The following is a 21,424-nucleotide window of genomic DNA, read 5'->3' as shown; positions in this document are numbered from 1 at the left end:
GCCGAAAACAATGGAAGAAATTGTGTCGATTCTTGATCAAGTCTGTTCATACGTATATGTCGAATTATTGGAGCAGCCGACACTGCGGCCCTTCAATTAATTGAGATGTGCATATCCATCCATCAGAATCTTAATTGAAGGTGAATGAATATGAAATGTGAAGTATACTGATAATATCAAATGTGAAGGTGAAGGTGCATGAATATACTGATATCATTTGTAAAGTATACTGATATATCAAATGTGAAGGTGCATGAATATGATTCGTTCCCATGAGAAATTAGATTCTGGTATTACAAAATCATACCATCATACTTTAAGATGGTAGATAGAGTTAATTGGCACCTTTATCATCTGCGCTTGGGTCCATAGGCTTCTGTCCCACTATGCCAATCTTGGAGAGAAGGGCAACTCAGTCTGAAGTTGGGCAAAGGGCAAAGAAGCTTTTCCACCGAAGGTGAAGCACTCAACTCAGAAGATGGCCAGTGTGTGGTTCTGTAACCATTATGCACAAAGCCAATCAATGCAAAAGCCTATATGTAAGTTTCAGATCCAAATCTGCAAACTAGATTCACAAAATGTGGCTATAAAATTTGGACAAATCAGAAATAATAGCCCAATTGGAATTTATACCACCGTGGAGTGGTGGTCCAGGTAAGCCTTTGCTACTGACGCATGGAAAGCAGCTCCTATTGGAAGTGCCTGCTCATCAAGAAAGAAGTGGGGAGAATGCAATGGGTAACCTGGCCCCAGTGTCTGATTTTTTATTCCAAGCCAGAACAAAGCACTCGGCATCCGTTGTGAAAAGAAGCTAAAGTCCTCTGCAGCCATGGTTGGTAGGCTCTCATGGACATTGTCTTTCCCAAGCAGGCTCTCCCCCACCCTTCTAGCATGGGCGTATATTCGTTCATCATTCACCGTTGCTGGATATGGTCTTAGTTCCTGTTCCATAAAATCTACTGTGGCAGTGCAACGGTGTACGGCAGCTTGTGTCTCTATGACCTGTTAATAATGTTTAGGCAGTTGGATAAGAAGCAAGTGTCCAACATAATAACAAGTCATTCTTACACAAGGAACTGCAGAAAAAGCATTGTTTTTGAGATTGGGTTCCTGAATGGTAAGTGTCTGTCTCACCTCTTTAATCCTTCTTGAGAGTTCGAAGAGACCCTCCGTGGTCATGCTCCTATATGTGCCACCAAAAGTCAGACTCTGGAACAACATTGTATGCTTCTCCGGCTTTCATGAACCCAATAGAGACAACCTGAAAGTAAAAGATTTACTGTTCACTACTGCCTATTTCACATGAATCTGCATACAAATGGGCATTAATTATGGTGCAAGAACTTGTAGGGTGATGATATATCGCCTCATGAATAAGAAACTCTTTCCATGCCAAACTCAGAATATATGCTTCCTCTAGTTTTACAAGGATTACATTTCAACATCCCAAAATTTGAAGTTAGATGCCTCTATGATTTAAGAATGTTGACTAAAATGCTATTGTGTGTTTCTGTGTATTTAGAGATGTATGCTACCTTTGGTATAAATATTTGCATAGATGACAAATGAATACATTTTCATATAACCGATTTGCCAGTTTAAGTTCGTCAACTAATCACCACTGTCTTTATCTCGTTCAAATTGCATACCATCATAGGACCATTGTTCTTTGGCTAAAAAAAATTCCTACTACGTGATTTCAAAATTACCAAAATTAAAGGGGGTTACTAATTTTGTGAAAATGTATTGTTCGTGATAAATGCTCTGAATAACTAATTGATCAGCAAAAGCAAATAACTCACTCTACTCTCAAGTGGGTCTGACTCCCGCGAGACAAGCAGTTGAAGGCTGAGGATTGCAAAGGAGGCAGGAATAACAGGATCTACTGTTAGATGTGGAAGTGCTGCATGCCCACCTTTTCCTTTGATCGTGACTACAAAAATTGCCTCTACACCATCTATTGCACCACTTTGCAGCATATGATAAGCACCAGCACCACGCTCTTCTGCCGGTTGGAAAACAAGCTTTACAGTGCCCTTCATCAGAATAGACCATGATGATTATTACTAGTGTCGAGACTCGAGAAAGCTTTCAATTGGAACTTAAAGCAAATGCAAATGCAAATGCATTTTACATACATTCATAAAAAATTCAAGAAATAAAGTTAACTACAAATTAAATGTATTTAATACTAGTTCTTGATAAATTATTTATTAACATCATCATAATAACTTGTCCATTGTATACCTTCAATGTGTTCTTCCGATGTTGAAGCAATTTAGCTGCCCCAAGAAGCATTGTTACATGAGCATCATGGCCACAAGCATGCATTTTTCCACTTACTTTGCTTTTGTACTCCCAGTCCACAAGCTCCTTTTAGACGATAAGAATAATAAATGATTAGAAATCTTGTCATAAGTACATTCCTTGGACTACAGTATCAACAACCAAATGAACACCAGAATACTGATAAACAGAGTTTTGAAGAAACCAACAATAGAGACTAAAGGATATTATAATGTTGACGAAGGTTACTAGAGACCAATCGTGTGAACATCTATTTAGACAGAAATTCAAGAGTAAATATATTAGAGAACTTGCATACGTCAAAATGTCGATTGATAAAAGGAAATTATGCAGATTTGCAAATAGATAAACTACTAAACCCAGATCAGTGCTAGGAAACCATTGAGAGATGTGCAGAAAACACCACCAATCGATATAGATGGCACAAGTTTTAGCTTTGTGGCATGCACCCATGCTGGCACTATGCACGCAGCTAATATTGGCCATCATGGGTTCTAAAGGCAACCTAGTGCTCTGATGGAATAAATTTGGCATGGCATCATGCCCTCACATGGCCTTATATGGAAAAGCATATGCTGGATGGATACATTGAGCAGCTGCTACTAAGAGTTCAAAATATTGTAGGTCCAAATGCAAATGGAATAAAACCAATATCAGACTTTTGTAGCAGAGATATCATCTCTAAACACACACATGTGACATGATTGCTTATGTAAAATCAGATGCAAGGAACATTGGCTTATTCCAGAATTTGTTACAGATATAAACTGTTCTAAAAAACAAGGTGTAAATGTTCCCTGGCTATTTTGGGAATACATGACATACAAAAGTGAAACTTCTCTTCTTTCAAACGTAGAGTGATAAAAGTATATATTAGGGTATCCAATACCTTAGGTTTTGGACTTTGTTGAGCACCAACTCAAACTTTTCGTAGCTCAAAAAAGCATTTTGATCTTTCCTTCCGTGGCCTTTAACTTACCGAGCTTGAAGATTTCTAGCCCAATTATGCATGAAAGATAAGGAAAAGGAAATCAAGATGAAAATACTTCGGTCCATTCAGCCCGATGTTTTCTATCCTGAATCAACAATATAAAATTCACCATTTCCGTGAAGGACACTGTCTCTTTCACTCAAGCCAATTCCATTCTGCTCGGAAGTATAGCAATTTTATTATGCCCAACAACATCTACTAACCCATTTTCCCTGTCTTTTTCGTTGTTGCCCAATCAGTGAGAAAGCAATACCCAACAAACCAATTATAAAGCATACAAATTCAACCACCTAGGTATTCACCGATACCTGCAATGGGAGAGCATCCATGTCTGCCCTAAGAGAGAAGACGGGGCCACCGCCGGACCCGACGGAGGCCACGATTCCGGTCCCAGAGATCGGCCAGGCGTACTCAATACCGAGGGCGTCGAGCTCGGACCGGATCAATTCACTCGTCTTGTACTCCTCGAAGGCGAGCTCCGGGTGCTGGTGGATCCGCCTCCGAATAGCCGTCAACCAATCGAAGAACTCCGGCTCGCGAGCCGATTCCAGGAGCTCACGGGGCGAGTTCTGCAACGCCCACGACCTGGACAAGGAGAAGAAGATAAGAAGCGGGAAGAAGAGGAAGCGAGCGTGGTAGACCAGCGGTGGCCGAGGGGTGGAGCCCATGGATGCAAAGGCGAAGCTTCGGAGACCGCCCATCGAGATCCCTAAATGGTGTCAGGCAAGGCCTGGTAATTATAGGATCCGAATCCGATACCTTCCCTGTGGGTGCGACGAAGCTACGAATTGTCTCATCAACACCATCCATCTGACTACAGAATTGATCCCAACCGTCCGATAATTTTGAGGAGAAAGCATATATTTTGAGATTAAAAGTGATGATCCTATGGACGGTTGTGATGAGACCCTTCATAGTGAGCCCTACATTTAGCTTTTCTGCTTCACATATAAATTTGTATACAATAAAAATATCATAAATTAATTTATATAATGTGACTTGACTATTTCAATTATGATTGATTTAGTAATATAACATGATGTTTGTACTAATCCAGTCAACTTAGGAAAAGAATACCACAGCCAAATTGCTTTTGTTAAGCTCCAAAAAAAGTCAACAAATTATTAAAAGCATTGGTTTCCATGGAACAATTTTGACTTTATTCTAATCATGTCAAAACATGCTGTCCATTGGATCTCAAATTGATTTCAAACAATTAACTTGAGCAACAAAACTATGTGTTTTTGTTTCTGCTCAAGCCAATTAACTCTTTTGTTCATGTACACGAACTTGAGCAGCAAAACACACTCACTCACTCTCTCTCTCTCTCTCTCTCTGTGTGTGTGCAATTAACGTATGTAGGTGAAGGATATGAAACCTGGAACTGAGGAGAGAGACAAGGAGAAGTCTTCCACACCCGTGAGTGCAACCTCAGGATCTCGCTTGCCTGCTCCTTAGTCTTAACGTTGCAATCCAGTTGGAGCACCAAACACAGCTTTGACACCACTCCCACCTGCATCATCTCCTGCAGCAACCCGGGAGTCGCAGAGTGCATCGCCACCGAGTGCAGCACCCTCACCGCCCGCTCGCTGGCCACCTGCGACACGCGCAGTATCTTCTTCGACACCACGGGGATCCCCGCTGCATGTCCCACCAGCTCCGCCCTCCCCTCGGCGCACCCGCAAAGCCGGTCCATCGCCACGAGCACCAGTTCACAGACTCGCCGGTCAGGTTCTTCGAGGAGGAGCTCGACCAGGACGTGGACTGCGCCTGCGTTCGCCGCCTTGATCCGGTTCCTCCCCCGTGGACATGCGTCGACGAGGACATGCAACGCTGCCTTCGTTGCCTGGTGCGAGATCCGGTCGTGTATGACGCTTACTATCTCTTGGAATAGTTGGTCGCTGAGATTGATCAGCTGATCCTGCGACATGACTCGAAGAATTTGGTTGAGCAACAGCGTCGCATGGGCTCGCGAGTTATAGTTCGATCGTCTCAGTATCGTCGTCAACGATTCCACCATGCCGGCATTTTTTGCGACGAGGTCGCGGAGGCCCTCCTCGGAGATTCGAAGAGAGCAGAGAATGTGGAGTGCCTCATCACAAGCAGCGCTGGTGGACTCCAAGCAATCATCATCAATATCTTCTCCACTCGAGTTGCGGTCGACGATGGAAGCCAAGAGATCTACCGCACCGGTGGCCGCTTCGACGCACCGCTTGTTGCGCTCGCTCTCTGAGACGAACGCCCTTAACTTGCGCAGCGAGCCGAGCTGGGACTGCGGAAGCTTGGCGTCACCGACGAGCATCTCGATCTGGGCCTTGTCAACGGGGGCCTTCGGGGTGGGAAACCGCTCGACGCCGACGTCTGCGTTGGCGGTGCACCAGGCTTGGATCAGCCGCCGGAGGGTGTGGTTGGGCGTGAGCTCGCAGTCCGGCAAGGTCTGATTCGTGACCGGGCATGTGGTCTTCCTCGCGGCGAAGATCCACCGCTCGATGCTATCTCGATCGTAGGTGATGCCGGTGGACAGCGTCACCGGGTCCTTCATCAGCTGCAGAGATACGGGGCAAAGGAAGTAAGATGGTATCTCTACTCCCTCCATTGAGATCGGATTGCAGTTGGGAGGTCGAATTAATGATGAGGTATTTATTGGGAAGAAGGGCGGATATGAACGCTAAGGAGATTCAAAGTCCCCAACCGAGTCAACGCGTGATTTATGTGTGTTGTATGCAGTTAAGAAGGGGGAGAGAGAGGGAGAGAGAGAGAGAGAGAGAGAGAGAGAGAGAGAGAGAGATCAAAGGATTGACTCTTTGCGTGGCTGTAAGCTAACGTGAATGCGTGATAGTTTTGACCGAACACTTGATCTGCTCTTTGGGTTGACTTTGAGGTGTAAGCAAGACTGCGAATGTAGACTTGACCCCTTGCAGAACAAAAAAAAGTCAAAATTCAACAACGAATTCGACTGTGGAAACACTTCAAGAATTGAATAATTCGTCTATTTGGGCGAAAAATTGGGGTGGCAATTTTAAGCCTAACTCATCAAGTAAGCTTGAATCGGTCAATCCTATGTGTGACACATTTTGCTTGCTCACTCTAATCCAATCAAATTGGAGTCCAACCCATGGCAAATCATGGAAGATGAGGGTTCAAGCCGGACCTTACGGTTCGAAGGTTCACATGGTTGACTCCCACCGTGTTGCCGACTTCTTGGGGAGGGCCCACCTCCCTCATTTTGACTTTCCAACATATGTTGCTACTATGCTTCAATGATCATCAATAAGTTACAATGATTTAATTGCTTTCATTTCGTCAAAACTCATAAATCACACCGATAAATTAACTAGGAGAAAAAAAATAGTAACTAAAATATAATTTAGAATAACATATGAGTATTCGCTTTGATTATAATTCGATTGCATGCTTTAGATATTTGTCCATTTGCGCTTTTGCGCTTTTGACAATGATGTCTATGTATGTAGATTAGGATAAGTCAAGATATATGATATTTTTCCTAACTTTTTCATGGAGAAGTATCTAGATAACCAAACATTTACTATGGATAGTATTTCTTTATCATTCCCAATGATTAGAATGTCATTCACATATAGCACCAAAAATTTGATAACACTCTCATTTACCTTCCTATATACACAGGATTCATCATCATTCTTAACTAAGTTATAATATCTGATCGCCTCATCAAATCTTATGTTTCAACTTCGGAAAGCTTGTTTCAGTCCATAAATGGACCTAAACAACCTACACATCTTATATAGGCAATCCTTAGATATGAATCTCTTAGGCTATATCACATACACCCCTTATCGAGGTTGTCATTGAGAAACTCGATTTTCATGTTTATTTGATAGATATCATAATCATAGTGTGCTGTAATGGTCAATAGAATTCGGATGGATTTCAGCATGATTATATGTGAGAATGTTTCATTATAAGTGAAGGGATCACCTATATCTTCTCTCCTTTCTCTATAGGTACCATGTGATGATTACGTATTAGGTGTCAGTTGATAATTAACTGTATATTACTTATCAAATAGTATAACTATTTTAGGCTATCCTAATTCTTAATGTTCTCGGGAACCAAAGTTTAGTGGATAATTCTTCATGCTTAAAATTATGTTGTTTAAACAGCTCTTATGGATAGCATTAAACACCGAGATCGAGCCTTTTGTGTTGGATCATGAGCCTTTTTCTTGGATCATTGCCCTTTGTGCAGTGCCAATGGTTGCGCCTAAAACCACGTTCCAGAGATCGACCACTTCCCAATGTCTAACATTCTGAAGAAGTCAAAACGTTGACAATGAATCCGAACCATGCACCTTAATTTTGACTTGCATTCATTGAGATTGTCCATAAGCATATTACTTTTATGGGATTTACTTTCTACTACGTTACATGTAACTCTCGGTTTCATCACATCATATATTTCCTTCCATGCATACAGGTTTCTTTGTCGCTGCTCTTCCACTCTCCAACCAGGGCTTCCTGTAAGTCTTCACCTTCAGCACCAATCACTCGAAGGAAGATTGTGGTCGAGAGATGGATACATGTTGGCTTCACTCACAAAGTCTGGAGCGTTTGAGAGATCAGATGAGTAGTAGTTGGCAATCTCCAATGGCGACGGAAGTGTGTCGAACGTGTTGTTTGGATGGAGCTCTCCGATGAGACATTGTTGGTTCATTTGATCGAGGAAACCTTCTCCGATTGGCTCCGTGATCGATCCTTGGAATTCAGCGTGATCGACAGTCGAGCCACTGACGGAGTCGATGTCTTCCGGCAACCCCGGCACGACGAGGCCTGGCTCAAGCTGAGGACACCGACTAGAGAACGTAGCATACAACGCTGCCAGATCAACGGAGCCCTCGGTGCCATGGTTTTGCGGTTGGTGACCATAGCTCGGTTCACGGGCGACCGGTGGAGCGCCGGAGACCCTGCTAGGCATCCTTCTACGATTCGTTCGGCTGCTACCGCCGACGGGAACGTTGCGGAGCGACCCGCCCATGGTCCAGTAACGCCGGCAGCCCTTGCAGAAGTAGCGCGGCTGGCTCAGGCTGTAGTTGTTGTAGTAGCAGAACTTGGTGTCGCAGGAGCCGCAGCGCGGGCACCGTGGGGAGAGCTCGACGTGGGGTTTCGACCGGCCGTGGGCACAGGGCGCCAAGCCATGGCGAGACGCAGACATGGATGGGAAGAAAGGAGCAAAGGAAGGTGGGACGTCGTCCTTAAGAGCTGTAGGAGATTGATGGTGCATGTGCATGTTGGGGAGTTCGATGAGGGGAATACTAATACGCTCGTGGGCGGTGTAAAGACTATTCCGTCGGCGGCTTGGACGTGTCGCTGCTAAGTGCAGCAAAAAGTAGAAGAAAATGAAAATAGTAGGGGCATTCCGAGAATTGAACTCGGGACCTCTCGCACCCTAAGCGAGAATCATACCACTAGACCAAATGCCCACTGTATGTTTCATTACCACCCATTATATTATAATAATTATAAATATTCATTTTTCCTTTTCTTCTATTTTCTTTCTTATAACATTCTTTATTTTCTAAAAAATAAGATTACCCCTCTTTATTTTTAAAAAAATAAAATTATCCCTAATCTCTGTCCAACATTCTAACCCTCCCACTGACTGAGAGGGATCTACCTCTCTTGAACGAAGAGGATGAATAGTTACCTCGCCCTCACCAATCGTTGTTTGGCAAGATCTTGGCAATGCATGGGACGACCAACCGAAGGCAATGAAAAAAAGATTAGATGTAATCTCATATTTTAAAAAAAAAAGTCTTTGCAAGAAAAAGCAAAAAAAATTGAAGTTTTTTTTTTTTTAAATTACCCTTTTCTGCACTTCTTTCTCCTTTCTATTTGCCTCCTATTTTCTTATCCCATACAGATTTAAATTGATTCAGAAACACAAGAATACAATTGACTTTTGCATACATGAAAATATTAATCGATCCCTATAGCTCATTAGAAAATTAGTCAGATAACTCGTTCTTGATCTTTTGACAGAGCCGGACCATTTTCCGAGCCTTTTAATAAAGCCCTAAAGAAGTTTCTGCCATCACAAGCATCGAGTTTTGATGTCAGTGAGATCTCACACCAGAAAGTAACTAATTGGAGATGTGGTGGAATCAAGGACGCTGCCTGCTTTTTAAAGGAAACCCCATCCGTGTTTGAATAAAATAGCAGATAAGCATGCTGCATGACCCTAATTTTTGGTAGGATGTGCACCGAATATAGGCGAGAAAAAAAAGGACTCGTCAAGCCAGTTGATAAGCCATATAGGCTAGACTACATTCATCAAGTAGTAGAGTGCTACATAAACTCAAATAAAGATTCGATAGACAACCGAGGCCTTGGTTGCGTCAACTAAATGTGATGCCAAGACCAGTGAAAACGATAAGCACGCACCTTCATGGGTTTCATGTTCTCATACACAAAGCACGGTGCAGTACAGACGCCGAAGCGAAGCCACCTTCACACCAACCCCTCCCTTGCAATGGCTCGCACTGATGCAAAGGCCTATCTCTCCGCCGTCTCGGATTTTATGTGCAGCAAGTGGTTCTCTCTATACTTGGTTACTGGTACAAAACAGGCTCGAGGAGGGAGATACCAAGTTAATTATACTTTCAAAAGTCAATCATAAGCTGCAGAGAAATAAGAATCATCAATTTAGCTCTCCACCGGAGATGCTATTATTTCATTTTTCTTTCCATAACAATGCAGACTAAACTACCAAGGAAGAGAAGATGGAACTGCCTAGTTAACTATGCTAGGCATATAATACAATCATATACCGGATGCATATCTGCATGTCTGAGAATATTAAGTGCAACTTTCAAGTTCGGCTAACTTCCTAAAGTTCAGTGCTATGGCATCGTGGAACTCTCATCTATAGCATATGTAAACCATTTAATCCATGTATTTACTTGCCCAATCAGTACAAGGGAGAGGTCCAAGTATGGATAATGAAAAATAGATCAATTGTAAAGGAAAAGGCATAAAACTATAGTAAGTCTAAGTGATGCAAATAAGGCAATTAAATAAATATGGTCAGTTCACTTTCAGAAGCAATACAAGAATAAGTTAAATAAAGTATCCTTTGATCTAACGCAAACCACAAAGCATAGGAACATCCATTTGACATGACAAAAAGAAGCTCTAATTCAAATATACACCCTTACCAATGGAAGCTTGTGATATATTAAAGATTTAATAAAAATAATTACTCGCTTGATTCAAATCGAGAAAGGAGCCTAAGGGATGTCAAATGGATCCAAAACAAGAGTGGATAACAAGGAAAGTTGGAGTTGGCACCGCACGCCTACATGAGAACATACCAAAAAGTTGAGTTTACATGAAAGGAGCTTCCATTGTGTAGAAAGAACCAGAACAATCTTGGGAACGGAAAATAAAGCTTCCATTTAGTTATGTTTGAGCCTTAAGGACTTAGAATCACCAATACTTACAGGACTATTAGTGCTTTGATCTCCTAATCTAACCAGGATTACAAAACTAGTTTAGAGTAATAAGCTATACAAGAGATATTGCTGAAAATATGAAAAAGAAGTTGTATAATAGTTAATGACTGCTGTCCTACGTGATTCAGAAGTTGAATAACCCATTGAACCTCGGAGGGGCCTCATGGACTCATGCAAATAGATGGTATGGACTGTGCATACAGCCAGTCAGTACGACACAGACAGTGGGTTTGTCCGCAAAACAGGAATTTTTTGTCACTGTTTAGGTCATGATCATTTGCAAGCCCATCAAAATCCCTTTTCTTTCTAAAATAGGATTGTGGAACCCTGAACTACTTCTTAAAGTCCCTGTCCATTAGAGGCCTTTCAAAATCAGAGAACTGCTATACTAATAATCTAAAAGTTGGAAACAAGCATTTCAATGATCTGAATTGCCTGCTGTGTCCCATCTTTTAAGGCAGATAAGAACTTGTCTTGATTCAGACCAAGGTACAAATTGGGTCTAAATCAATTCCATACAAAATGCTTGGCCAAATTATTCTCTAGCGTGTAGATGCAGGTTCAGGCTAAAGTGTCAAATACTGTACTAATTATTAGAGAGAGTGCCAACCTTTAGACAATAACTGAGAACAACTGTTTAGTTAACCTCACGAGATAGTCTAGCAAAAGCATGTGGCCTTAAAAAACACTCTATGTCAGTACCAATTTAAATTATCTGTGTCTCGTACACTATATTCAAATAAGAGACAATTCAAACTCAGCAGATCCTAGTAATGCTAAAGGTCAACTAGATTTAGAGGAGGATTTTGGTTGAGTGAAATTGACTGCAGAATGAAAAAAAAAAAGACTGCAGAATACAGCATCACAGCAATTGACAAACTTCTACTCGGCTAACTAGATTATCTACATCATCCCACCTACTATTGCTACCCAACTTTTCACGGAAACCAGTTCCACAATAATAAATGAAAACTACGCGACTCTGAGCAATAAGCCCCAAAAAACAATTAGTTCCATGAAATACATTCTAGATCCACAGGGCCTTGTTCAATAGCTCAGTGGTTTTTGAGAGAATATATCTGATCGCTCTTGGTTTGCCTAGTGATATGACCCTCTAAACAGCAGGAAAAAAATATATGTAGACCCTAATGGAGGGACGTGAAGAGGATTTAAGTTGAAGGCTTGAATAAATAAGTTGTGGCAGGATCTTTCACCTAAAACCAGCTGGAACGAACCTAAGATCAGGTAAGACAAACCTCTGATGTTCCAATTAACTATTAGATAGATCTCGATTCTAGAAATTCACAAAGGATATAATTTTAAATGCATCTGAAAAGAGAATAATTCCTAGTCATCTATGATATAATTACAGGTTCTACATAAAACTGGAGCAAAAGTACCTCACTAGTTTGTGTATCTCAGGGCATGGCACTGAAACCAGCATCAAAGACGAAGCCCCTGTATACTCCTTCATTGCACCCTGGAACGCCATCAACCCAACTCCACACACCACAGCCACCCTTGTCGTCCTCCTCCCACATTGCCAACTTTCCTCTGACCCTCCTCCCCGAGAACCAAACCCTCCCGTCCCCACCGAACACCTTCACCTTGTTATTGGCCCCGCCGGCTGCCGCCACATGGCCCAACCCGCCACCCCCGAAGCACTGATACATCTCCGAAGGCATCCTACCAGCCTCATCCCACTCCATCGTTTGTAGATCGAGCCTCAAGATCAGCACCGTCGAGCACGGCGCATCCGCATCGAGCGACGACCGTAGCCCTCCGATCATTAATATCCGTCCACCGCCCGCACCAGCCAGCAGGCGCGGCCGTTTGAGGATGTTGAGCACGTCCCCCCACTCGGGCCGTTTCAGCGGAGCCCACTCACCGAGATCGAGCAGGCGGCAGGAGAAGAGCCTCCACAGGCTCCGCCAGGGAGTGCCGACGTCGCATAGCGCGAAGATCGCCCCGGCCATCAGAACTGGGCTCCGGGGCTTGGAAGGCAAGTTGAGGGAGAACTTGAGCCAGCGGTCGGATCCGGGGGAATACGCGAGGGCGGCCAGCTGGGTGAGGACGAGAACAGCACCACCAGGGCCGGCGAGGACGGTGCCGTGGCGAGACCAGGCGGAGCCGAGCGGGGGGAGCAGGCGGTGGGATCCGGAGAGGGGATTGTAGACGGCGAGGGTCCTCGGGATCTTTGCGTCGCCAGTAGAGGCGGCGGCGGCGTCGACCCAGAGGTAGAGGAGGGAGGGGGAGGCGGTCACCGGGGAGGAGGAGGGAAAGGGGAGGAAAAACAGGGGAAGGCGGATCCAGCGACGGAGGGAGGGATCGAACGCGTGGAGACAGGATCCGTGGGAGTCGCGTCCGCCGCCGTTGGCCGAGGAGCGGGGGTGGCGGAGGGCGAGGAGGCGGAGAGGGGGGAGAGAGGACAGAAAGGGAAAGGATGAGAGGGCGTCCCGGAAGAGGCGGCAGACTGGGCGGCAGGCAAGGGCCTCGCGGAGGGAGAGGCGGCCGAGAACGTTGTGGAGGGCGTCCTGGGGGAGGAGCTGGATCGGGGCCCCCGGCGGCGAATGACCCGGCTCCAGCTCCGAAGTTGTCGCGGCGGTGGCGGAGGCATCGGAGGCCGTGTCGTGGGTCGCCTGGCTCGGGGGCATGGCGACGCCACCGTCGTCCGCACCGGCGCGGAGGAGGAAGAAAAGGGACGGAAGCGGCGACGGATGGCGTTTAATGATGGGAAAGGGGTAGCAGCTGAAAGGGTAATTAGGTCAATTAATATAGTTTTGTTTTTCTGTTACTATCTGTAACTCTTCTTTACTGTTTATAATCCTATTTTAAATTTTTTAATGTTTTAAAACTATCTTTTTACAAATAAATATAATATTTTATTCTTTCATTTATTTTTTTCATCTCTTTTACTACTTCTATTTTTTTAAAAAAGGACGACATAAAAAAAAGGATATCAATTAAGAGAAAAATGAAATAAGAGGATGTGAGAAAAATAAAATAAAATCGATAATATTAAGATTATAATAAAAAATTAATCTTTTTATTATTTAAAAAAAATAATCAATTATAAGGAACTGTAAATAGTAAATGCAGATTATAAATAGTAAACTTCCTTTTTCGTTAGGCAACAATATATTAGACGTTCCATTTGCACCTTCATAACTACCACTATTTCTACTAACAACACCTTATAAAACAGTATATTTGATAAAAAAAAAAAATTAATTTTATTATTCTTTAAAATAAAACTAATATAATTCTTGAAATTATTTGATGGTATTACAATGCAACTAAGCACATTATCTCTTGACTTACTTGCATTATCCATTCTACAAAAGACATGTAATGTTTTAGATAATACCACCTTTCTTTAATAGTCCAAATTTTTAATACAGAGATAGTTGTGCTTATAGCTTTATTAACAAAGGTATTATGTCATTGACTGCTTATTATTTTTAAATTTAATATAATTATCCTTTATAAGTTATCATTTGTTCTAATTTGCATGCGACAATTCGTTTTCCAATAAGAGTTGATAGGATATATTTTGGTGTGACTTGCTTGGTAACGGGCGATAGTCACCTCATGACCGACGTGGTGCATACGTGCTGATAAAAGCACATCGGAACTAAGGGCGACGGAAGTCATACCCGTGCCGCTTGGATCTGTATGAGGCAACGTTACCCTACCTCGAGTCATTTGCGATGACGCAAGACAGTATCGCATGGCGCAGAGTTATATAAGTCGGTTCGCGTAGTGCGGAAAGCTTGGGTCGACCTCCCGAGGTATCATAGATCATTAATGAGCCTCGTATGGTCGAGCTTCCAACAAATTGATATAAAAACTAATCCCTCCCCATTAATAAGGGGAGCACACCTCAAACAACTATATATCGCCTCGTGCTGAATTAAACTTTGGAGAGATTGAGTCGAGAATCTCCATCTCGATATTGACCTTTCTTGGCAAGGAGGAGCAACAATCGAAAACCCACCTTGAGTTGACCGATGAGGTACTCTTCGACCCGACTTAGTTCCTTTGCACATCTTCGGATCTTCGGATCTTCGTGTGGGCGACCCTACATATTCGGGATAGAATCTAACCGTATTGACTTCTCAACATTAAGTTTCAATATATAATTTTAATTTTCTCATTAAGTTGCTACTGAAAACTTAGTAATTGTCACATCCCAGGATAATAAAAGTTATTAAAATTTCAAGATAAACTTAAGAAGAGAACGAAGAAAATGTTCAAAAAAAAAAAAGGAAAAAGAAAGTCAAAGACATCTCGAGTGGTGGAATTGAAGAAGACATGTTCCCTACCACCACTCCATACAAGAAAGTTTTTCTGTTGAGCTCTGAAACCTGGCCCAGGCACTTGATCTGATAGAAGCTGAGAGTCAAGATAATGTCCGGGAGACATCCAACATAAGTACCCCCACTAATAGGCAAGTTGAGAAAAAGAACCATTATTTGTCAGTCTTATCCATTTGAGACTTGCAGTAGACTTTGTGCCACATTAACGTTGAAGATGCACATGAAACTCCAAAGTGGCAGTAGGGTTCACAACAGCACTTAGCACTTGCCACAATGTTTGAGGAACTGTCGGGATGCCTTAAGATATTTCATAGATTATATATTTAATAAATTCTTATAAAACTTTTCTTATCATATGAAAAAATTAATTTATCCTTGTTTTTATCATATCTACTATGCACTATCTCTTTTATCTTATTACGTCGAAGAGGTATAACGATGACTCTCGTAATTTTTATTTATAGCTCTTATGCACAAAGAAAGATCCAGTGCGATTATCATCATCTAAGTAGGGACATAAGTAACAAGTCCAACAAGAATCAGAGAGCCAGTATTAAACGAATATGAATGCGACATGCAGATTTGGGTATAGTGAGAGCTAAGGTAAAATAGTTATTTCATGAAAAATACTATATGAAAATTTATAAAGATTTTGGATTCTTTACGAAATTTTTTTACACATGTGAATTATATTATATATATATATTCATTTTGAGTGAGTTGTTTGTTCGATTTTGATAGAAGTAACTCTGATACTTATGTGAATCATCTTACTTTGTATGACTAAATATGTCGATTAATATCTCTTTTTACTTACCTAAAGCCTCATGTTACCTTATATGGTATGTCATATAATAAATAATTATTTATATTTATCGATTCAAGAGCTCGATAGAAATTATCCTTTCTATATAGGCCCTGCATGATTTTATCCCTTTTTTTTAAAGACCCCAAGAAGTGTTGAAAAATGTAGAGATACTTTTATGTATAATTGTATAAAGGAGAGAGTAATACTCATTTTGTATTCATTAAATTATAAAAACACTTCCAAATTAAGGACTCTTCACAAAATAATTTTCACAAATGATTTCTTTTTTCTAATTTTTACAAACTAAGAATTTTTTTTTAAATGTAGTTCAAAGTACTGGAAAGCCAATTTTTCATCAAATCGTTTCCAAGAATATATATATATATATATATATATATATATATATATATATAATTGCTTTTAAATAACACCATCTTTATATGCATGATTGCATATAATAATTCCAGACGGCATCATATATTAGTATCCGAAAAGGGACGGCATCCTTCCACCCACCCTAACCACACCACTCCAACTCCATCACCCACGCCTCCCATTGCCTTGCGGCGCGATGTGATCTACTCACGAGTAGACAAGTCAGCGTCGTCGGATCCCCATTTCTCCGAGTGCAGTGATGCATCCCTCTCCTCGATGAATATTAAACTCTAAGTGGAGGCTCCAAATCCATGATTTATGGTGGCTTCGAGTGTCTTCTTGTTTGGAGTTGCTGCGCTGGTCTTTTCCTGTATCCAATTAGCTTGTGCGAGTGCAAGCCTCGTCTGTCCTTGCTCGATGTAAAGCCTGGAGAACACCTCATCGGAATCCCGTCTTTAAGTGCAGATTCCAGCCCTGCGTTTGGAAGAGAGCTTCTTAGCACGATAATGCTGTCTTCCACTCTTCCCGCTGCTCCACAACGCGGCCGGAGGCTGCTGTTGCTTGATGAGTTGGCACCCGTGGCCTCGCCGAACTCGCGGGGGCGCAGCTCTTACGACGCCGACGTGATCATGATCCTGGCCGTCGTCCTCTGCGCGCTTATCGGCGTCGTCGTCGCGAGCTTCGTCGTCCGGTGCGTGCTCCGCGTCGCGCGGTGGGCGTGGCTGGAACCGCAGGCTGCCCGGCCGTGTCTTGCCGACCTCCCGGTGGCAGCGGCAGCCGCTCGCGTCAAGGAGGAGCAGGCCGCCACCGCGGGCTCCGGCCTGATCGTGTACTCGGGCGAGCCGGTCGGGGGGTCGGAGTGCGCGATATGCCTGTCGGAGTTCGCGCCCGGCGAGCGCGTCCGCGTGCTACCCGGCTGCAACCACGGCTTCCACGTCCACTGCATTGATCGTTGGCTGGCGTCCCGGCTCTCGTGCCCGACGTGCCGGCGGAGCCTGTTCGGCAAGTGCAGCGCCGCTTCGGACGGCGATCACGCAGTTCACTAGTAGTCAGATGTGCGTATCACAGTGTGAAGTGAAGCGGTCTGTGATTTCGTCTTCATGAGTCCATGAATTGATGTGCAGTTGGTGTAAGGATTTAAGCGGGCAGGTGTCTTCCACGACTCCCCTTCGAGCACTTGATTCTGGTTGACACACAGTTGGTTGACGACATATATCCCGGTCAATGCTAGGACTTGAGCCCATAGATCGTGTTCTTGTGGCTAAACAATGGAAATAAATATAGTTGTTTGTGTGAACTACCTTGAGCCGTGGCTTCGAGGCCGACGCGGTTCGGTTCGAGTCCGGATGGCGGGGGATCTCCAAAGGGGGTTTCTCGAAACTACCGAGGACGCTGGCCCGGTTGGTTCGGTCGTGGAGGTGGGTTGCCGTTTCCTCCTGGAAGGGGCTCCTCCCCTCGTGGGTCCGGAGAGAATCGTCTCGCATTCGTTCCTGCGCACAGGCCGGGTCGAGGTGCTTGACCCGGCCACTCCGACGATCAAGTTAGTGAATAGTCGCATGAGGTTTTGTTATCTCCCTTCTTGTTTAGAACGCGGGGGTATTTATAGGAAAGTTTGGTGTTACCAGGTGTGCTTGCCCGCAGGGAGCATGATCGTACCTTTGACGGCGTTTGACATCACTATTGGCGTGGCGTGAGGGATAGAGCCTGAGGAGTCGTTAATAGGCCTCGGTTGGTGTTTCGACCCATGTTTGCCGGGTGTTGTCAGCCCGACAGAGTCGTGGGGCGTCAACTGATGTAACGTGAGTCTTATTATAATTATCTCCCTTGTTAATAGTAAATACTAATTTAGTTCCATTAATAAACTACTAAATATTCAAATTCTTAGATTTGATTCGTATATCTATTTTCCTACTCTTAATTATATTTCTGGTAACTCCGATCCACCAATTTTAAGCAGTAGATGGAATTCACGTCAAACTTTGACCCTTATTTTTCGCATTTCATTTGATATGGCTTTGTACATTAAATTGAAACAAAATGTTTCTGGGCATTTTATCTTTTAAAAAAATTATTATTAAACTTTTTCTTAATACCATATATATATATATATATATATATATTTTTTTACGTATAACCCTCTATCATCACCCTCACTCTTTTCGTCAACATATTACTATCTCTAACTCCTGTTCTGATTTCATTATTATCATCGATACTTACTTGCTAATGGTGATAGTGATTTCTAGAGACGATATTGGAGATCGTGAAGGAGGGGATGATATCGTTGACGACAATAATTAATAGAGAATGAGATGGTACCAATAAAATTAGAAGATAAAAGAAAAGACAACATGACGATTGAGAGTGAGAGCGGTGACAAAGAGATATTTTTATCAAGGTGAAAAAAAAAAGGACGTCAAGTAAAATTTAATTAATGGATGTCATTGGATAAAAACTCAAGATTTTTTATTAATTTAAAATGCACAAATGTAAACGAGTTAAAATTAAAGAAAAAAAAGTCGCTGAAACAGATCCGCCACATCTGGTCGTTCGAATCAGGTCGTTGTGAGACCTACACGTGTGATAAACAATGTTTCTGATAAGTGATAGGAAGAGCCAGGGATCGCGATCCGCGTATTCCCACTGTGCATCATCTTTGCCGTTCATCGATTCCGATCGAACGCCCCAAATTCTACGCGGGAAAGCGTAATTTCTCGTTCGAACTTTTTTTCGAACCCCCAATTAATTGCCCCAATCCCGCCACTTCTTCCCCCTCCGCCTATAAAATGACCCAAATCTCATGTCCTTCTCCCATTCCAATCCCAAAGTTCCGATCTCGAAATCCCCAAATTTTCCTCACTCGACCCCGATCTCCAGATGGCGAGAACGAAACAGACCGCTCGCAAGTCCACCGGCGGCAAGGCACCGAGGAAGCAACTGGCGACGAAGGCGGCGAGGAAGTCGGCGCCCGCGACCGGCGGCGTGAAGAAGCCCCATCGTTTTCGCCCCGGGACGGTGGCCTTAAGGGAGATCCGCAAGTACCAGAAGAGCACGGAGCTCCTCATCCGGAAGCTGCCTTTCCAGAGGCTGGTGCGGGAGATCGCGCAAGACTTCAAGACGGACCTCCGGTTCCAAAGCTCCGCCGTGTCGGCCCTCCAGGAGGCGGCGGAGGCCTACCTCGTCGGCCTCTTCGAGGATACCAATCTCTGCGCGATCCACGCCAAGAGGGTGACCATCATGCCCAAGGACATCCAGCTCGCGCGCAGGATCCGCGGGGAGAGGGCTTGATGCGCTTTTCTTCCTCGGGGTTTCGTTTCCTATCGTTTCACTTCTTACTTGTGATGCAGAGAGGGAAGAATGGGGACTCCATTTGCCTCTTTGCACTAAATCTGCTTCAGTAATCTTAGAATGTGGCTATATTAGAATCAGGCTTTGAAATTACGAATTATGAATCTGCGTAGATGCAATTTCAATGAATGCGTACTAATCAGATCCAAATCTCTACAATCATTTGATCGGTGAAGGGTTGTCCGATCGAGGACGCGACGCTGGTTGAGGCGTATCCCATCGATCGGGCTGGGAGAAGACCTTCGTCCGGTCTCGATGAAACCCGGTTCGGTTTCATTGAGTCTTAAGTTGCGGATCGATTTGGTTCGATGAAGAGGACCTACGTCAGGTTGGTTCGGAAACAGTTATTTTTCTGTCACTTTAGGAGGGCAATAAATACCATTAGGCCTCTGTGTGTAATCTAACATTAACCTTGCGGAGCCTATGTATGCATCGGACCCAACTAGTGGCAGTCTCCTTTTACTTCCATCACAAGTACTCTTATCCTGCATTCAACCGTGACCTCAGTACTTCATGATACACAAAACACCTTTTATTTGGAGGATTTAGGCGTTGACTCTGCGCACTAAGGAAGATTTTTTGTTGGTCAGCTATCAACCTGATTGATGTCAATACTGTATCTGATTTGACCCTCGAATGGTGGCTATAAACAAAAGGCACCATTAAAACTGGAACCTTTTTATTTGGTGGATTTAGACGTTGACTTGATGGCACTTACAGAGATTGTTTTTGGTAGCAATCAACCAGATTGATATCACTACTCTATCAGATTTGACCCTCAAACAGCAGTCTGATTAGAAATTTCCTGCCATCATCCTCATCCCTTGTTTCCTGAGGAGCTACTGTGCTTGATCTAATCCCTCTCCTTGACAGTGGAGAGGGGTTGAGGTTATGTCAAATATATGCGGTGATCTCTATACTATGCCAACATATGCGGTGATCTCTATACTTAGAAGTTGTGGTGGCGTCAAATATCTTTGTGACGTTTCATAATAAAACAGAATATTTTTCCTTTCCACATAAGACAGGTAGATGGTCGTTGAGGAAGAACCAACAGAGAAAAACTTCAGTAAACATAAGAGGAAGTGAGTGATATCTATAGTTGGGTTGTAGTCTTTCAATTATTTGTGTGTATATACGTATGAATCATGACCCAATGGGCTAATTAGTCTATCAATTTCGTTTGATCTAAATCATTGATTAAAATATTTAGTTGAAGTTAATAATAGTAAACTCATCAGACTCTTATAAGTCAATTTTAATCATGTCCACTTTCGATATGGGACTAATTAGACGTGTTACAATATGTATATATCTATATGTATTAATACCAACAGACTTTATCCAAGAATTGTAGATCATCAAAGAGGAAGAAGGAAACATAAGGTAGTGATCTCCGCACACTGGATTATATGACTTTTATGATTATATTATATTGGTATAAAAAAATATTATAATATTTCGATTAATCTATAATAAAAAATTGATAAATTATTTAGTTTATTTTATTTTGATCATGACATTTAATATTAGAATTGACTAAATAATTAGGCATAGTGAGAGAGCTCTATGACACATATGTATTATAATAACTTATAAAAACTTGGTTAGTATATAACTATCAATTTCAATTTAAATATTTCGATCGGATCAAATAAAATTAATAAGTTAATTAAGAATAGTGACAAATGCTTTCTCTGTAAAGTTTTCTTTTCGAATCATATGAATCAATATGTGTGAAAAACATATTGAATCATAAGGCAGTGATCTCCACACATTCGATA

At 42.8% G+C, this 21,424-nt stretch overlaps 5 protein-coding genes, 1 non-coding gene and 1 pseudogene across 8 annotated transcripts; 2 read left to right on the top strand and 5 right to left on the bottom strand.

Moving 5' to 3' along the window:
* Positions 1-183: 183 nt before the first annotated feature.
* Positions 184-4,106, bottom strand: LOC135646237 (IAA-amino acid hydrolase ILR1-like 7; annotated as a pseudogene).
* A 383-nt stretch (positions 4,107-4,489) lies between these two features.
* On the bottom strand, positions 4,490-5,894 carry LOC135644947 (E3 ubiquitin-protein ligase PUB23-like). The gene has a single exon (XM_065162932.1). It carries the CDS (start codon positions 5,892-5,894, stop codon positions 4,611-4,613), a length of 1,284 nt encoding a protein of 427 aa, XP_065019004.1. The 3' UTR covers positions 4,490-4,610.
* Positions 5,895-7,813: 1,919 nt separating this feature from the next.
* Positions 7,814-8,566, bottom strand: LOC103996417 (dof zinc finger protein DOF2.1-like). The gene has a single exon (XM_009417341.2). The coding sequence runs from the start codon at positions 8,564-8,566 to the stop codon at positions 7,814-7,816; it is 753 nt and encodes a 250-aa protein (XP_009415616.2).
* A 121-nt stretch (positions 8,567-8,687) lies between these two features.
* On the bottom strand, positions 8,688-8,759 carry TRNAP-AGG (transfer RNA proline (anticodon AGG)). The gene has a single exon. It is a non-coding gene; the product is annotated as a tRNA-Pro (tRNA).
* Positions 8,760-9,578: 819 nt separating this feature from the next.
* LOC135646066 (SKP1-interacting partner 15-like) lies at positions 9,579-13,530 on the bottom strand. 3 transcript variants are annotated; one of them, XM_065165190.1, is made up of 2 exons: positions 12,191-13,530; positions 9,579-9,956 (listed from the first exon to the last, which is right to left on the bottom strand). In XM_065165190.1, the coding sequence occupies exon 1, from the start codon at positions 13,442-13,444 to the stop codon at positions 12,209-12,211; it is 1,236 nt and encodes a 411-aa protein (XP_065021262.1). In that variant the 5' UTR covers positions 13,445-13,530; the 3' UTR covers positions 9,579-9,956; positions 12,191-12,208. The 3 variants fall into 3 exon arrangements, with proteins under 3 accessions (XP_065021262.1, XP_065021264.1, XP_065021263.1); XM_065165192.1 differs by having other exon boundaries at positions 9,579-9,905; XM_065165191.1 differs by having other exon boundaries at positions 9,579-9,890.
* A 3,073-nt stretch (positions 13,531-16,603) lies between these two features.
* LOC103996418 (RING-H2 finger protein ATL74-like) lies at positions 16,604-17,527 on the top strand. The gene has a single exon (XM_009417342.3). The coding sequence runs from the start codon at positions 16,604-16,606 to the stop codon at positions 17,336-17,338; it is 735 nt and encodes a 244-aa protein (XP_009415617.2). The 3' UTR covers positions 17,339-17,527.
* Positions 17,528-19,119: 1,592 nt separating this feature from the next.
* LOC135646065 (histone H3.2) lies at positions 19,120-19,765 on the top strand. Its single transcript, XM_065165189.1, has one exon. It carries the CDS (start codon positions 19,170-19,172, stop codon positions 19,578-19,580), a length of 411 nt encoding a protein of 136 aa, XP_065021261.1. The 5' UTR covers positions 19,120-19,169; the 3' UTR covers positions 19,581-19,765.
* Positions 19,766-21,424: the final 1,659 nt, after the last annotated feature.

The sequence above is a fragment of the Musa acuminata genome, chromosome BXJ3-8 (assembly GCF_036884655.1).
Source record: "Musa acuminata AAA Group cultivar baxijiao chromosome BXJ3-8, Cavendish_Baxijiao_AAA, whole genome shotgun sequence".
Classification (NCBI taxonomy): domain Eukaryota; kingdom Viridiplantae; phylum Streptophyta; class Magnoliopsida; order Zingiberales; family Musaceae; genus Musa; species Musa acuminata.
Note: the sequence above shows the minus strand (reverse complement) of the source record. Positions and strands in the feature narration are given on the sequence as shown.

What these genes read in the sequence shown, in the direction of transcription:
- LOC135644947 (XM_065162932.1), bottom strand. Translation starts at nt 5,894, where the DNA reads ATGGAGGGAGTAGAGATACCATCTTACTTCCTTTGCCCCGTATCTCTG.
- LOC103996417 (XM_009417341.2), bottom strand. Translation starts at nt 8,566, where the DNA reads ATGCACATGCACCATCAATCTCCTACAGCTCTTAAGGACGACGTCCCA.
- LOC135646066 (XM_065165190.1), bottom strand. Translation starts at nt 13,444, where the DNA reads ATGCCCCCGAGCCAGGCGACCCACGACACGGCCTCCGATGCCTCCGCC.
- LOC103996418 (XM_009417342.3), top strand. Translation starts at nt 16,604, where the DNA reads ATGATTTATGGTGGCTTCGAGTGTCTTCTTGTTTGGAGTTGCTGCGCT.
- LOC135646065 (XM_065165189.1), top strand. Translation starts at nt 19,170, where the DNA reads ATGGCGAGAACGAAACAGACCGCTCGCAAGTCCACCGGCGGCAAGGCA.